This window comes from Prinia subflava, chromosome 1, assembly GCF_021018805.1.
Source record: "Prinia subflava isolate CZ2003 ecotype Zambia chromosome 1, Cam_Psub_1.2, whole genome shotgun sequence".
In the NCBI taxonomy this organism is placed as follows: Eukaryota; Metazoa; Chordata; class Aves; order Passeriformes; family Cisticolidae; genus Prinia; species Prinia subflava.
The window spans coordinates 147,387,258-147,401,728 of record NC_086247.1 but is presented as its reverse complement, the minus strand read 5'-3'; the positions used below and the strand labels follow the sequence as shown (position 1 = coordinate 147,401,728).

General features: G+C 49.1%; 2 protein-coding genes across 13 annotated transcripts in view; one reads left to right on the top strand and one right to left on the bottom strand.

Moving 5' to 3' along the window:
• The window catches only part of KMT2C (lysine methyltransferase 2C), a 188,848-nt gene extending 182,377 nt beyond the window's left edge, over window positions 1–6,471 (bottom strand). For 10 of the 11 annotated variants that reach the window (XM_063416057.1, XM_063416045.1, XM_063416124.1 and 7 more), the window contains exon 1: window positions 5,516–5,698. In XM_063416057.1, the coding sequence (XP_063272127.1) occupies window positions 5,516–5,691 (176 nt within the window). In that variant the 5' untranslated portion in view covers window positions 5,692–5,698. Of the gene's footprint in view, window positions 1–5,515; window positions 5,699–5,803 lie in introns of those variants that run through there. The other variant, XM_063416028.1, reaches the window with a different exon arrangement.
• Window positions 3,142–10,100, top strand: LOC134560291 (collagen alpha-1(III) chain-like). 2 transcript variants are annotated; one of them, XR_010082708.1, is made up of 5 exons: window positions 3,142–5,192; window positions 5,697–5,862; window positions 6,790–7,860; window positions 8,082–8,235; window positions 9,120–10,100. XR_010082708.1 is itself a non-coding variant. In XM_063416134.1 (3 exons), exons 1-3 carry the CDS (start codon window positions 4,576–4,578, stop codon window positions 7,642–7,644), a joined length of 1,638 nt encoding a protein of 545 aa, XP_063272204.1. In that variant the 5' UTR covers window positions 3,142–4,575; the 3' UTR covers window positions 7,645–8,070. The 2 variants fall into 2 exon arrangements, 1 of the variants encoding a protein (XP_063272204.1); XM_063416134.1 differs by lacking the exons at window positions 8,082–8,235; window positions 9,120–10,100 and having other exon boundaries at window positions 6,790–8,070.
• The last annotated feature ends 4,371 nt before the right edge of the window (window positions 10,101–14,471 follow it).

The window sequence follows — 14,471 nt, the reverse complement described above, 5'->3', positions numbered from 1 at the left end:
ACTTATCTTATGAAAGAACAATGACAAGAAGTTAGTAGGAGTTAACATGCTAACAAGAAAAAAAAAATCCACAAGCAAAGCCAAGAAATTGGAACTGGTTTATTGTTTTAAATAAAACAATAAAAGGGAAAAGTCTCCTATGTCATTGCACACAGAATGAAGAGATGTCTGGTGTGTAGATGGCTCTGAAACTGGGCAAAACACACCTTGTGCCCAGTATGCTGAGATTTCAGACAGACATCACACTTGATCTGTCTGACAGCTCTTAGAGGTCTTCTCATGACAAGTGCTAAAGGAATTCAATGGATTATTAAATACAAACATAGAGAAACTAACAACAGAAATGTCAAAAAAGAGTCTTGAAGAGTCCTTCACAGTAAGTGCAGTCTGTTTCAAATTGGGGAAATTGTGCATCTATTTCCAGCATTCAGCTTAACTTTACTCACCCTTAAGACTCAAGTGAAGACTCTACATGAATCCACATTTTAACAACTTTGTGGCAGAACAATTCCATAAACCCTATCCATCACACAATTACTTACCACAAACTGAAAATCCCAAGATTAATACAGATATCATTCACCTCCTGAGCACTGTGAGCGAGGCTCCTACGCAAAAAAAATACATAAAGCAGTTGGGGAATTGCTTGGTAGTTCAAGTACAGAGGAGGAAGTCACAGAACATGGGCTGCTGAAGAAAATGGCACAAAGCTCAGCCCTGTTCTGCACAGAGCCAACTTCAATCCTCACACCTCATCTCCTCCTCACTCTGTGTTCCACTCTCTGCCTTCTGGCTTTTGGCCAAGCAGTTTGATACACGTGGCTTGTACAGGCCAGTGTTTGCTTTAATACATTAACCCTTTGCTGTGCAACAGTCCTACAAAGCTTGTCCATCAGTCTTGCCAGGTAGTGCTGACCTTCCCTGACTGCAATCTTGTATTTAGGAACATTTTTATTCTACAACACAACATATATCTTCCATTTGCAAATGTTAAATTTTGAATTGAGAAAAGGGCAGGCAAGTAAAGACACAAGTATCACACAGAAGGTGTGTGATGAACTAAAGAAACACAGCTGAGCTATGAAGCTCCATCCAACACATTAAGGTTCTTTTGAAATGAGAGTAGGTATCTTTAAATATTGGCCTACCCTAATGCAAATGCAACTAAAGTGATGATAAAAATTCTCAAATAATCATTTCCTGGCAAAAACACTTATACTTAAAGGTCCTCAAAACTATCAGCATATGTGAAATCAATGGCCTTTGAAAACCTACTGCAGTTTACATTGGCCAAAGTAATGAAAAACTACTATGGAAATTAAAACACGGGTAATTAAAAAAGAAACACAAAATGTTCTCCACAATTTTGAAAGCATTATTATATGCTGCTTTAAACACATTTGCAAAAATAACTTGTAACATACATCAAGATCTGATGGATACTGAAAATAAAATTTAAAGTGAGCTTAGACACTGATCTACAAAGGGTCACAACCAATGAGACTTCTGCTACTAAATTTTGCTAAGAAGCTGCATCTGTTTGTGCTGCTTACAACCTGTAGAGATTAAGAAAGCTCTGCTACTAAAATTCATTACTAAAATGTTTACTATACTTGTACTATACCATTCTGATACATTTTCACCAACAACCAGCTGTTCATACAATGACAGTATAGTTAAAACAGAACTCTTCCTCTGCAACTTCTTTTTGACCCCATTCCTATCCTTCAGGTCCCTACCCTGGAACATGAAGTATAATCCAAGCAAGAGTTAAGTTCCCAAGATTTCAGGCCATATAGTGAGGTGGCACTGAATTATTTCCATTTTTCCTCTACAATCCTAGCAAGAGTTCTTTTAACCGTGCATCTGAAAGCTTCTTTCTTCTCCATCATGTCATAGCTCTAGCAATGCAACTTTATTTTTTTCAACTTTTACAAATTCAGTCTTCCTACCTTTTAAGGCAGAAAGGTGATACTACAAGGATATTTTCTTTGTTCACTACTTTGATAACAGTTCTCTCTATTCTTCCTGATGCACCACAGCATGAACAACCTCCTTGCTCTAACTTTCAAGGCTCTGCTTGGCCTGTTCTTGCTCCACCTCTTAAACTCGGATTGCTGCTCTGTACAGACACCCCCTTGTCAAAATGCAAGGAAGAAAACAGGAGTGTTGGCCTGGCAGTTCAGGCAGGAAAGCAGCTATCTGTGAAAATCCTCAGGGTGACAATGCTACCCTGCTTTAAATATATCCTCCAAATCGGATGCCTGTGAATCACTCCCCGATGCTGAGATAGCCAGGGTACTTGAACTTCTGCATGTTCTTTTGCTCACAGCATTCTCACAGCTCCCTTGTGCTTTCCCAATACATGTCTTACATTTACATGCTGTCTTATCTTTACATTTAAATTAAGAAATTGTTTGTGCAGGAACAACCTTTGCTTATGCATTTGTTCTGCATGTAGTGTAATGGTGCCCTGGCCTCTAGGCACAATTACAATATAAATAATAAAAATGAACTGTTCACCTAAGATTAACTCTCCTGACAGTGCTACATGAAGCTACATCCTTCAAAGAATGATAAAAGGCTGTTCTAGCACCACATTCTACCATGTGTACCTCTCTCCAGCTACTGGTGACACTGATTCCCAGTTCTTCACCTACAGGAGGCCTCCACTGTTCCCTGTATTATCTGTGTCCTCAGCACCACTGGAATTCTTACTGATAACCAGGTAAAATGCAGAATGAGATGTGGGCAAGCACTGTTCTACTGAAGAACCCTCTGCTCCCTACTAGTGAGAACAGCTGAGAATCCCCGGCATCACACAGGAGCAGATTCAAAGTAGTTTTCCATCTGTCTGCTTAAACTCATCAAATTTGCTTAAAAACATGGCCTTTAAAGAAGGTAAAGTACCAACCTAAAGCACTCTCCAATATGGCACTGCTGTTTAATGGAGGCATCCATAGCTGAGGAATTATTCTATTCTGGCTTTGCCAGTTTAATGCAGGGCTCTTCGTTTCATTACTTAGGCTGCACTTAGACTGAACATTCAGTGGAACATTTCCTATAATGGGATAAAGCAGTTGAACAATTTGACTGGCTAATAGTGATTTAGACATGTGATTACAGTACAGAAAATGGTCTGACATATGCTCTTTTATCTGGTTTACATGAGGCACATTAATCCAAATGGAAAGCACAGAAGTGAAAAGGAAGACAAGACCAAGTATTCTGAAGGAAAAAACAGAAAATAGTTTTAGTTGTCTTACATCTGTATTTGCTAGGCTAGTTGTAATCAGTATTTTGTAAAAAGGAAAACTCAAAATCAAACCATTTTCTTCCCAAAGTGGATGCAACTACAAACCACCAATCTATACCTATGCTGTGCAGGTTAGAAAAGAACTAATTTTTATAAAATGCGAGCTTCAAAAGCATGTATGACTTATGTCATAATGCCTTTACCAAAAGTCCAGGATTTGCAGAAAGATGAAGCAGGACAGGGAGCACCACACCAGCCAGAAACAATCAGAGTGTGAACAAAAAGAGTATTGATTCATTTCAAATTTTGTCTCAGCTAATTTAATTTCCCACTTCTACACAAACACTTATAGTCATGTCTGCATAAGCTCATATTCTACAGGAGTATTTTATTTCTTCCTAAACCTAGCCAACAACGTTCTCATGACACCAAAAACCTAACTGAAGGCAAGGAATTACCTCTTTACCACATACTTTTCCTCAAAAGCGCATATACAACCTCAAACTGGCCTAACAAGATACATCAATTTTCACATATAACACTATTTGATTTCTTGTGAAGACTGATACATTTCAGTTGCATTTACATTTTTCTTTAGAAAAATTTCCTTTAAAATAAAACATTCAAAGGTTTCCTATGTAAGGTGTGGACTCTCTAAGTAAAAATAAAACCAAAGCATGTAAAACTAAGTGTAAAGGAGATGAACCCAAGAACTTCACCATGTGGATGTTTGCCAACTACTTTCAACGACCGCTATATTAAAAAAATTATCAGGAGAATACAGAAGATAATGAAAAGGGAGCTGTAAACAACACACCTTCCCCAAAACCAGAGGTGACGTGAAAATCTTTGCAGGTAAACTTTCATCAATGGCAACAACAACAAAAATCATGCAGCCCAAACTAACGACAGTTCTGTCCTGGGATACTTATATATTTGTAAAAATAAATGCACATAAAAGATGCACGGTCTTTGCACGCGTTTAGCTCCAGCCCAGCAGAATCCCTTGTCATGCTGTGGACTTCCACCGTGACCTTATGGTCGGGCTTGACCTTAAAGGTCTTTTCCGACCGAAATGTTTCCGGCGCGGAAATTGGCAGTGATGTTTGGGATGGGCGTGCAGGGAAGCGCCAGGACCTCGCCAGGACAAACACGGCAGTGTCAAACCGAGCGCGTCCCCCAAAACAAAGGGAACAACCTCCGAACCCCGAGGCTCGGATAGACCTCACGGCGCAGGAGCTCTTTTGGTCACCTCCCGACGTTCCTTCGCCAAACGTGCCGCCCAGCTTTGCCCTATTACCGCTGCCATCAGCTATGCCATGGCAAGCTCCATCCTACTCAAAAATAACCCGCGGGGAGCGCAGCCAGCGCGGCCGCTGCGCTCCCCGGGAGGCGGCGGCCGGGGCCTCTCCCCGGCCCCGCAGCGCTCCCCCCGCGGGGCAGCGCGGCCCGGCCCGCCGGGATCCCCGCCCGGGGCTGCGGGGAGCGGGGCGGCCCCCGGGGAGCGCCCGGCGGGGCGGGGAGGGGCGCCGGGCAGGGCGAGCGCCCGCGCCCCCGGCGGGGAGAGGCCGCGGCGAAGGGAGAGCTGCCAGCGCCTGGGGACGGGCTCCCCCCGCCACCCTCCGCCCCCTCCCTCCGTGTGTTTGTTGTGCTCCGGCACCGTCCCGCCGGCGCGTCCCTGCGAGCGGCGGCCGCTGACAGCTCCCCCCGCGCCGCCGAGAAACTCCTGCCTCAACTCCGCGTGTGCGCGGGGGCGCGGGGGTGTCCCCGCCGCCCCCGCCGAGAACCGTGTCTGCCTTCCCGAAAAGAGGAGGGGAAGGGGGGCACGACAAGGGGAAGCGGCGAGGAACTCCCGGCAGCGCACAGGGAGTACCCGGGCGACGCTGAAGGCAGCCGAGCGTCCTGGCAGGGAACGGACCCAAAAAGAAGGGGGAAGGTGCAGAGGCGAGGGAAAAAGGAGGAAGAGGGTGAAAGGGGAAGAGCTAAAGAGAAACTCCGAAGAAGGAGGAGAAGAAAGGAATAGGGATGGTGAAAGAAGAGTGGAAAAGGGAGAGCAGGCGGAGGAAGACAAAGGTGAAAAAGGAGGAGGAGGAGGGGAAAGTGCAAAGGGGAGAGGAGAAGAAAGAAGGGCCCTTCTCAAAATGGCATTAGGCAGAGGGGAGGGGGCGGCGAGCGGCGAGTCTCCACTGACAGCTCTGCCTGCGCCTGGCCGCCTGCCCCGGCCCCTCTCTGCCTCGCACACACAAACGCTGAACTTACTTCTTTCTGGCTCTCTGGAAAGGGGAAGCGCCATCTTTGCGAGGCCGGCCCCTAGGTCTTTTGTCTGTGGCTGCTGCTGCTGCTGCTGGGGGGGGAGCTCCAGGCTCGGGGGGCTGCTGCTGCTGCTGAGGCGGCTCCACCACCGCCACCACCAGACTCTTGTCCTCCGTTGACATCCTAGTCAGCAGGACGAGAGAGACACATGGATGATGATGATGAGGATGAAGATGAGGATGGTGATGGGGATCCCGATGCTCCTCCTGCTCCCGCGGCTCCTCTCCTCCTCACCTCCGCCTCCTCCACCTCCGCCTCGCATCGCTGGCCTCAGCCGCCGCCGACCAGCACAGGTAGCAGGGGGAGCAGCATGGGGAGAGCAGGAGGAGGAGGGGAGGGGGGGGCGAAGAGAAAGCGCAGCGGACGGAAGGAAGGGTCTCACACACAATAACACCCTCCCCGGGCTCGGCGGGGTCTGTCGGGGCTGGGGGAGGTGAAGAGAGCGAGCGAGCGAGACGCGGCTGGTCCCGCCGCTGGGCGCCCCCGCTCAGAGGCCCCGGGCGCTGGCGGCGGCTCCGGCTGCTGCGCTGCCCGGCTGCGGCGGCCGCCGCTTCATTGTACCCTGGCCCTGCGCCCTCCCCCCGCGCAGAGCCCCCGGGGGCGGAGGAGGAGCGGGCGGCGGCGGCGGAGGCGGCGGGGGCCGAGGCCGAGCGGAGGAAGTTTTGACAGCTCCAGCTGTTGTGTGTGTCGAGGGGCTGAGTCCGGCCGGGCTCCGCGTCCCCTTCCCAGCCGGGCCGGGAGCAGGAAGTTTAACTTTGGGGAAAGAAGGAGGAGGAAGGGTGAAAAAGGGGGAGGAGGAAGGGGGAGGAGGAGGCGGCGCCCTGCCCCCTCCCCGCGGGGTGGAGAAGGGATCCCGGCGCTGCCCTGGTGTGTAACCCCCCCCTCCCCGGCTCCCTTCCCCCCCGCCAGTGCGACACACAGACACAGCGACCGCCCGCCCTCCTCCTCCTCCCCTGCCGCGGCCCCACACTGCGCCTGCCCCGCCCGCCCACCGCCCGTCCCCCGGCGCAGACACCCATCCGCCGCCTCGCTGACCTCACGGGCTGGGCTGGGGCCGCGCCGGGCTGCGGGGAAACCGCGGAGCGGCGCCCGGACGGGACGCGGCGCCGCGGGATGTTCCGCGCATCGCGCCCCGCACCGCGCCCCGGCCGCTGCCCCAGCGCTCCCCCACCCTTTCCCCGCCCTTGTTATTTCTTTTTATCTCTTTGCCCGTGGAAAAGGAAAAGCCCCTTCTGGATGCGAGCGGCCGCTCCCCGCACACGGGCTGCGCTCCGCAGGACGCGCTCCGGGGGCAGCGCTCGGTACCCGCCCCGGCTGCGCTCGCTCCCCCCGGGCCCCGCGGAGCCCCCGGGGAGGCGGCCGGAGCCCGGCGGCGGGAGCGCTCCCCCTTCCCCCGGGGAGGGCGGTCGGAGCCCGGCGGCGGGAGCGCTCCCCCTACCCCGGGAAGGCGGCCGGAGCCCGGCGGGACCGCTCCCCCTTCCCCCCGCCGCGCGTCTGCGGCTCGGGGCGGTGGAGGCGGGGGGAGCCGCGGGCGCCCCGGGGGATGGGAAGGAGGGAGGGAGCAGAGTTCAGCGCTGTGTGCGAGGGAGACAAAGTCTGGGGAGCGTGGCCGCTTTCCAGCAGCTCCGGCTGGAACAGCTGCGGGCGCTCAGGGTGGAGGGGGGGCTCCCCGGGCAGGGGCCCGGCTGGCTGGCTGCCTGCCCGCCCGGCTGCGGGGCGGGGTTAAGCCTCATTACACGGGATTTAACGTGTCCCGGAGGCCAGCGGGGACGCGGGCTCCGAGGGGAGGCGGGGGAGCGCCGCGGCCTCGCAGCCGGAGAAAAGTCCGGCCACGGGGCGAGGAGGCGGCCGCGCCCCCGGACTTTCCTCCCGGCGCTGCCCGGCCGCGCTCCGCTGCCCGCGGCGGGAGCGGCTCCGGCGGAGCGCGGCCGCCGGCCCGGGGCCCCCGCGCCGGGCACCGCCCCAAGGGCACCCCTGAGCCGCCCCCGCGGGGCCCCAGACCGGCCGGCCCGCCCTCCTTCCCTCCCTCCCTGCCGGGCCGGAGCGGAGGGAGCGGGTCGGGGCGCGGATGCTGAATCACGGAACGGGGCGCACGGACACGAGAGCAGCGCGGGAACTCCTGCTTGGCGGGCGGGTTCGGCAACTTCGCTGGACTCGCAGACGTGGTGGGGAGCGATAGCCCCAAGGGTGCGCGTAAACGCATCCCGAGAGCCCCGCACGGAGCGTGTTTCCAGTGGCTTTTAGGTTCTGTTTGAATCCCAGTTGATCAAATGGCCTGGGGTATCGCACAGGTACAAAGAGGGAAGGGAAGGCTGATGTTGGTCTTTTTTTTTTTTTAAGTAAAAAAGCCCACACAGCAGTCCAGATTTTTACACTGCTTTTCTTTCCCCGGTTTTTCACTTGTCAGCGTCAGAATACAAAATTAAATGATACGCTGTGGCAAATACTTTTGCTAGCCTGTTTTCTTCAGAACCCTTTTGTAACATAAAGCCTTTGTTGATTTCTTTTCTAGGTTTGTGAGCAATTAAATTAGACCTTTGTGACATTTTCACGTAACGTATGAAATACATTAGAAAGTGACACATTTGTCTCCGCTTACATACATTTAAAATTATATAGAGCCATCCCTGTTGTTCAACCATGGAAGGAGAACAGCTGGATTGTTGGTAAGGCTTTCTTGGCCCTATCACTGAAAATGTACTCATTTATGCCAAATAAAAAAATACGTCCTGCGTTAAATGTTCGTGTTATGAATTAAGCAAGTGACAGCACGGGTATACTGCTCATACAGTTTCAGATATGGGATCTTAATTTGTTTCTATGTTGTCTGACAGAAGAAAGTGCTTTTGAATTTTGTTAACTCGGGCAAGTTAGCGTAATTTAACTGAAAACATTTAATGCTCTACAGGCCCAGGCTTGGGTGGAGTAGAGAGAAAATGGGCAGGGAGAGGGAAGGAAAAGGCCACCGCCTCTGCACAGTGGGATGGCTGGTGTGGCATTTGCTGGAGTTGCCAGGTTGCCATCTGGTCTACTGAAAAAAAAAAAAGGCCATCTCCTGGAGCACTGGCTGTGCGTGAGCGGAGCTGTGCCCATGCGCCACGGCCGGGAGAGCCTGGCCTGTGTCAGAGCCACTCTGCGTGTGCAAATTGATGGAGCTGCGACTCGTGAGTGCACCGTGGGCTCACATCCCCACTGCTGGGGTGGGAAGAGCTGCCACGGCCACGGCAGGAACGCAGCCAGAGAAATCGCTGGGGTCACTTGGCCGTGCGTGGTTCATCCCATCCTCCCATGGAAATGGTTTTTAGTGCCTTTAGATCACCCGTGAGTGGCTGAGCTTTGGGATGTGTGTCTTACACAAAAATGTGTAATTCAATTTTTTTTTCCTTTTGTTTTTGTGACTCCGTTAATTATATGTCTATGTATCTAACACGATATAAAATGGGAGTAGAGGCAGGACTAAACGTGTAGTGTGGTCTAGCACAGGAGCGAGTTAGGGACTCAGCCCCTGAGTTCTGCGCTGTGCCTTATCTCCTTACGTGTCCAAACACAGCTGGGCAGGCCTGTGCTGTGAGCGGCTGCTGTGGCAATCAAAGGTGTGAAGAACTGTGTGGCACCGAGAGGGACTCGTGAGCAGGAACCTGAAGCGGAGATGGAATTGTAGGAAACTATTTGCTGGCGTTATCTGTCGCTTGGAGAAGGCAGAGGGACGAGCTGGGAGACGTGTCACCACACATAAATCCAATGTGGGAGTGCTTTGTTGATTCAGGATATTTGAACAGTTCTGTCAGGAAAATTTTTATGTTTATACCTTGGCCACACTAACCACCTATTATAAATTATCGCTGTCTGGAAAACACACGTTTTTACAGCAAATATGTAATATTGAATGAACAGGTTGTCTGCTTTGCTGAGTGTTAAGAGATCCTCTAGCTCATTGTAAACTAACTCAGGTGAGCTGACACACCTGCTGGTTTTAACTTTCAAGGGCAGGCAGCGTTGAAACTTTCAACTAGAATTTTACATTCTAGCCTTCCTTAAAATAAAAGTTTCTGTAGTTTTGGAATTGTTTCTGGAATGTGAGACCCTTGCAGTACTGATTAAACAAGGCATGCTAGTGGCTTTAACTTCAAAACATCTTAAATTGTCCCAATGTGCTTAATAACAAATACTTTCATAATAAAAAAAGTTGGAGACAGGATGTTGTCTTAAATCAGCAAGTTAAAGAAAATTATCCTGTTACAATTAAAGGAAAATGACAACTGGAATGTAAATATAATTTTGCCATTATAAAACTAAATTGGTGTATGGAACATAAATAATAAAATTATTCTGGATTCCATCTGGAATGGGATCGAGATACTTTCTGGTTTATGACATTAATTCAGAACTCTGCCAGTTTAATGATCATTCATCACTCTACGTAAACCAAATAAAAGTTTAATTTTTGTTCTCTTCACACTTGTGTTCCCATTGCAAAAAAAGTCCAAGTTATCACAGAGGCTGCATTTAAGCTTCGTCAGCAACATGGCAACATTTCAGATGTTCAGTATATTGTACTACTTTGTCTTACCCTGTGCTAAACTGATAATTGACTGTGTTCAACATCTGCTTATTTCAGTGTGCTGCTCTGGAAACTGCAGAGAGTTTGGTGCTGCTGCACATCCCATATGGTTCTCGTTGGAGCAAACTTGAGGATGAAGGTGCAGGGGCAGCTGAGTGCAGCAAACACATCAGCTGCCTGTGATTTTTGTTTTACATCTGCATTTATATTCACCCAAGTAGTTCAGAAATAGCCAAATTACTGGAGTTTTTTCAGTAACAAAAAAACAAGCCCGAGATAACTTAAAAGAGTTCTAGACAAAGCCTAAATCAAGTGATAAAATCAGGATTACATCATACAAATACGTGACTTCTAGTTAATTTGTACTGAACTTGGCTGGGCTACAAAAAATGTTAGCATATGCTAATTGTCGTATGCTAACCAATGTGTTGTGGAAGCCTAGTTTGAAACTTGAAATGTTTGTTTCTTCTTTTCATCAGTTTTGCTTACTTGTCATCTCATGGATCTGCCTTACTTGAGGCAGCAGCACAGCCTGGGTAAGGGCTGTGGCACACACACACCCTTCCTTGAGCAGCAGGGCCTTTCCCAGCAGTTTGGGGACCCTTCCTTGAGCAGCAGGGGCTTTCTCAGCAGTTTGGGGACCCTTCCTTGAGCAGCAGGGGCTTTCTCAGCAGTTTGGGGACCCTTCCTTGAGCAGCAGGGCCTTTCCCAGCAGTTTGGGGACCCTTCCTTGAGCAGCAGGGCCTTTCTCAGCAGTTTGGGGAGATGGTTTTTGCTGCCATGGTGGAGGAAAAGCGTTGCTTCTCATCCTGAGCAGCATCCCCAGACAGCTGGAGAATTCCAGTTACCAGGGGCTCTGGAGCAGTGCACATGGTGTGCAGGTCCAGCTTGCCTGGAATCCATCTAACTGCTCTCTTTGGAGGCATTCACAGTCTGTGAGGAAAAAAAAAATTCACTCTAGGTCATGTTTTCTCACCTGCTTCCCTCTGTGAAATATCCTGACTTCTGTTGGACAACAGCTGCCCCCCAAATGGATGCATCCAGAGTTTGTAGGAATGTGGGGCTGACACTGGCCAGACTCCACATTCCTGCCTGCTCCTCATCCCTGCTGCTTCCCATCCCTGCCTGCTCCCTATCCCTGCTGCTCCCCATCCCTGCCTTCTCCTCATCCTGCTGCTCCCCATCCCTGCTGCTCCCCATCCCTGCTGCTCCTCATCCCTGCCTTCTCCTCATCCCTGCCTTCTCCCCATCCCTGCTCCTCCCTATCCGTGCTCCTCCCTATCCCTGCCTGCTCCCCATCCCTGCTGCTCCCCATCCCTTCCTGCTCCCCATCCCTGCCTGCTCCCCATCCCTGCCTTCTCCTCATCCCTGCCTTCTACTCATCCCTCCTGCTCCCCATCCCTGCTGCTCCCTATCCCTGCTGCTCCCCATCCCTGCTGCTCCCCATTCCTCCTGCTCCCCGTCCCTGCTGCTCCCCATCCCTGCTGCACCCCCTGACCAGTCCAGTGTGTGCTAAGGCAGCAGTGCCCACGCTGTGATGGAAGTGCTCACACCTTTACACCTCAGCCTCACCAAACCCTAAGGCCTTTTCATCATATTAAGCTCCTTTCACTGGGCTAATGTGACTGAGAAACACACCTTTTTTTTATCCATTAAGATGAGGCCAAAAATGTAAAGTACTCAAGATGCAAGCCCCTAGGGCTTGTCTATATATCGAGTTATTACACGTGGAGGCTTTTATCTCCATAAAAAATGTTCTTTTTTGCACGCCAGAGTGTGAATTTAAAACCAGTGGTTGTAGTATAATAGCCCTCATGCAGACTCACTTATCCTGGCATCTTCTGGCTTTTTTTAGATTAAGTCTAACTTCTTTAATTCATTTAGGTGAAATAAAAAAAAAGTACTTGGAGTAAGTTTGTCCACATGAGGAATTATGCTTGCCTCTCTATGGTAGCAGTGGTAGTAATACCTTCCTATATGGAGAAGCTTTGTCTATAAGGAATGTTGATTTTGCACATGTTTGCACTTATCTGCATTTGAAGCATCCTATTTTTACAAGTGGTAGCTGAGGCACTCTACTGAAATTAATTTAGTTATTCCAAACTGAGGCCATGATCCTGGGGATGCTAAATTAGGCAGATAAATAACTAGATGCATAAATAGGTTCACTGAAGCCAACTACCCCCTGATTAAAGTTTGATCTGTCTTTAAACAGTTGCAGAAATGCTTAAATTCTTCCTAAACTTGAAATATTTTTTTTCTGAGAAGAAACAATGAACTGTGCTATGTTACATTGTATTTTCTTAGCATCCCTGTGAAGTCACATAAAGTATCTATAAGTTACTTAGGAACTTCTGTTCCATTCTTTGGGAATTCCTGTCTGGTTTATGCATTTATGAAACTAATTTTATAAACTCTAATAATTTTATAAACTCTAGTATTCTTTTATTTATCTATATGGTGGCGAGCAGCAGAGAAATTATATTTTGTGACATTGCATGGGGGTTTTAATCCAAAAAGGTAGAATGCTAATAGTTTGAGGAAAATCAAATTAATGCCACAAAACAGTACATGCCAAAGAGTGCAGATAGATGGAAAAACCCCAGAGCCAGCAGCAAGACCCAGGGCAGTAGCTGTCCCCTTTGTGTGCACCTCTGGGGAAAGACAATAGATTGCTGTGAAGTTGGGACTTTATCATGCAGAAAGTTAAATAAATGTCTGAGCAGTGTTTGCTGTTTGCAGGAGTGGTGCGTTACACTCAGATTACTTAACAGAAATAATACAAACCTGGCCATGAAATGGGGGAAAGGATTTGTTTGTGTGCAGTCATATATTGGGTTTTTCATTCTGTGTATTGCACAGCACCTCATGCACAGGGTTCGTGGTTCCTTATCTGAGATCCTGGGTGCTACGATAACAGGAATTTAAATACTGTTTGTGGAAATGAGCTTGGCATAGATGGCCAGTTTTGCAAGGAAATAATCTCTGCCCCACCGTGGGATGGCCTCACGTTCTGTAGAGTTGTTATAATGTGGGAGAGGCCTTGGGGTGTGCAGAGGTAAACACCTGGACACAGGTGCCCAATCCTGTTTACAGCTGTTTACTTCAATAACATTGTGTGTCTGAGCAAGAAGGGCAGCATTTGGCCTTTGGTTTTTGGAGTTAATTGCAGACAGTTAATGAGGACATGTCACATACATGAGTTTCCAGAACAGAATTCAGTCCTCCACTTCTTTAATAACTAATTTTTTTAACCAATTAGCTACATACCTCTATGGAAACAATAGCAAAGCCTTCACAGCCAAGACTACAGTGAGATTCTAAATTACATATATAATAAAGGTTGTGCATGTGTTTTCTGGCTGAAAACCATGTTATATTTCAGCCTCAAGCAAAAATTTTCTCCGAGCTGTAGTCCCTCAACAAAAACACACTTTTTAATGAAAGTCCTGACACCACCTTAATTACAGTGCAGCAAACATTACCTTCATAATCCCATTTCATCCTTAGGCAAGGAGAGCATCCCTGGGGGCCTGGCTGCTAGTGACCAGTTTTACAGAAACAACCTTTTCCCCAGTGCATTTTTTAATTTAACCTGTGCTGTGCTGCTTGGGGGGAAGATGCATGAGGAGCTGCTCGTGCTCATCTCCCCATGCTCCTTGCAGGCCTCCTGGAGGATCAAGCAGTACCCAGGGATGCCCAGCCTGCAGCCACCTCCTTGGCTTCCCCACACTTTCCCTGTCTGCCATGGGAGCCCAGCATGAGTCAAAGATCATGCCCAGCAACTTTGTACCACAGGGGTTTCCCCCTGACACTTTCCAGGCTGCTATTCTGGTTTATCCCAGTGCCCAGAGACAATCCTCCTGGTTTTGCTGGGTGCCACACTTCAATGAAATCCTTGCTTTGGATCTGGTAGTGCCAGGGGAAGGCTCTCCCAGTGGCAGCCCTGACAGAGGTGGTGAGGACAGAGCTGTTTGGAAAGCAGGGCTGTGCCGTGCCCAGCAGTGGTGTGTTCATTTGAAGCAGCCTTCAGTGTCTCCAGGCTTTCACAGTGTTTGGGTGGGTAAGTAAAATGTGATTAGTTTCCCATTGCCGTGTAAATTCAGTGCATAGATTTCGTGTGGGGACTGCAATATTGACGGGACAAGTTTGCAAGGCTGTGTGAAACTGGGATATTTTCCTACCAGAAACTCCTACCAGAATATATATATCTACATGTATAAACACGAGGGGTAATACTTGTGGTTCTTACATTTTTTCTTCTGCCTTCTTAAATCAAAGTAATATATCTGTATGATCAAAAGAGTTAGAATAATCAATCTCTCCAAATTGACCTGAAAA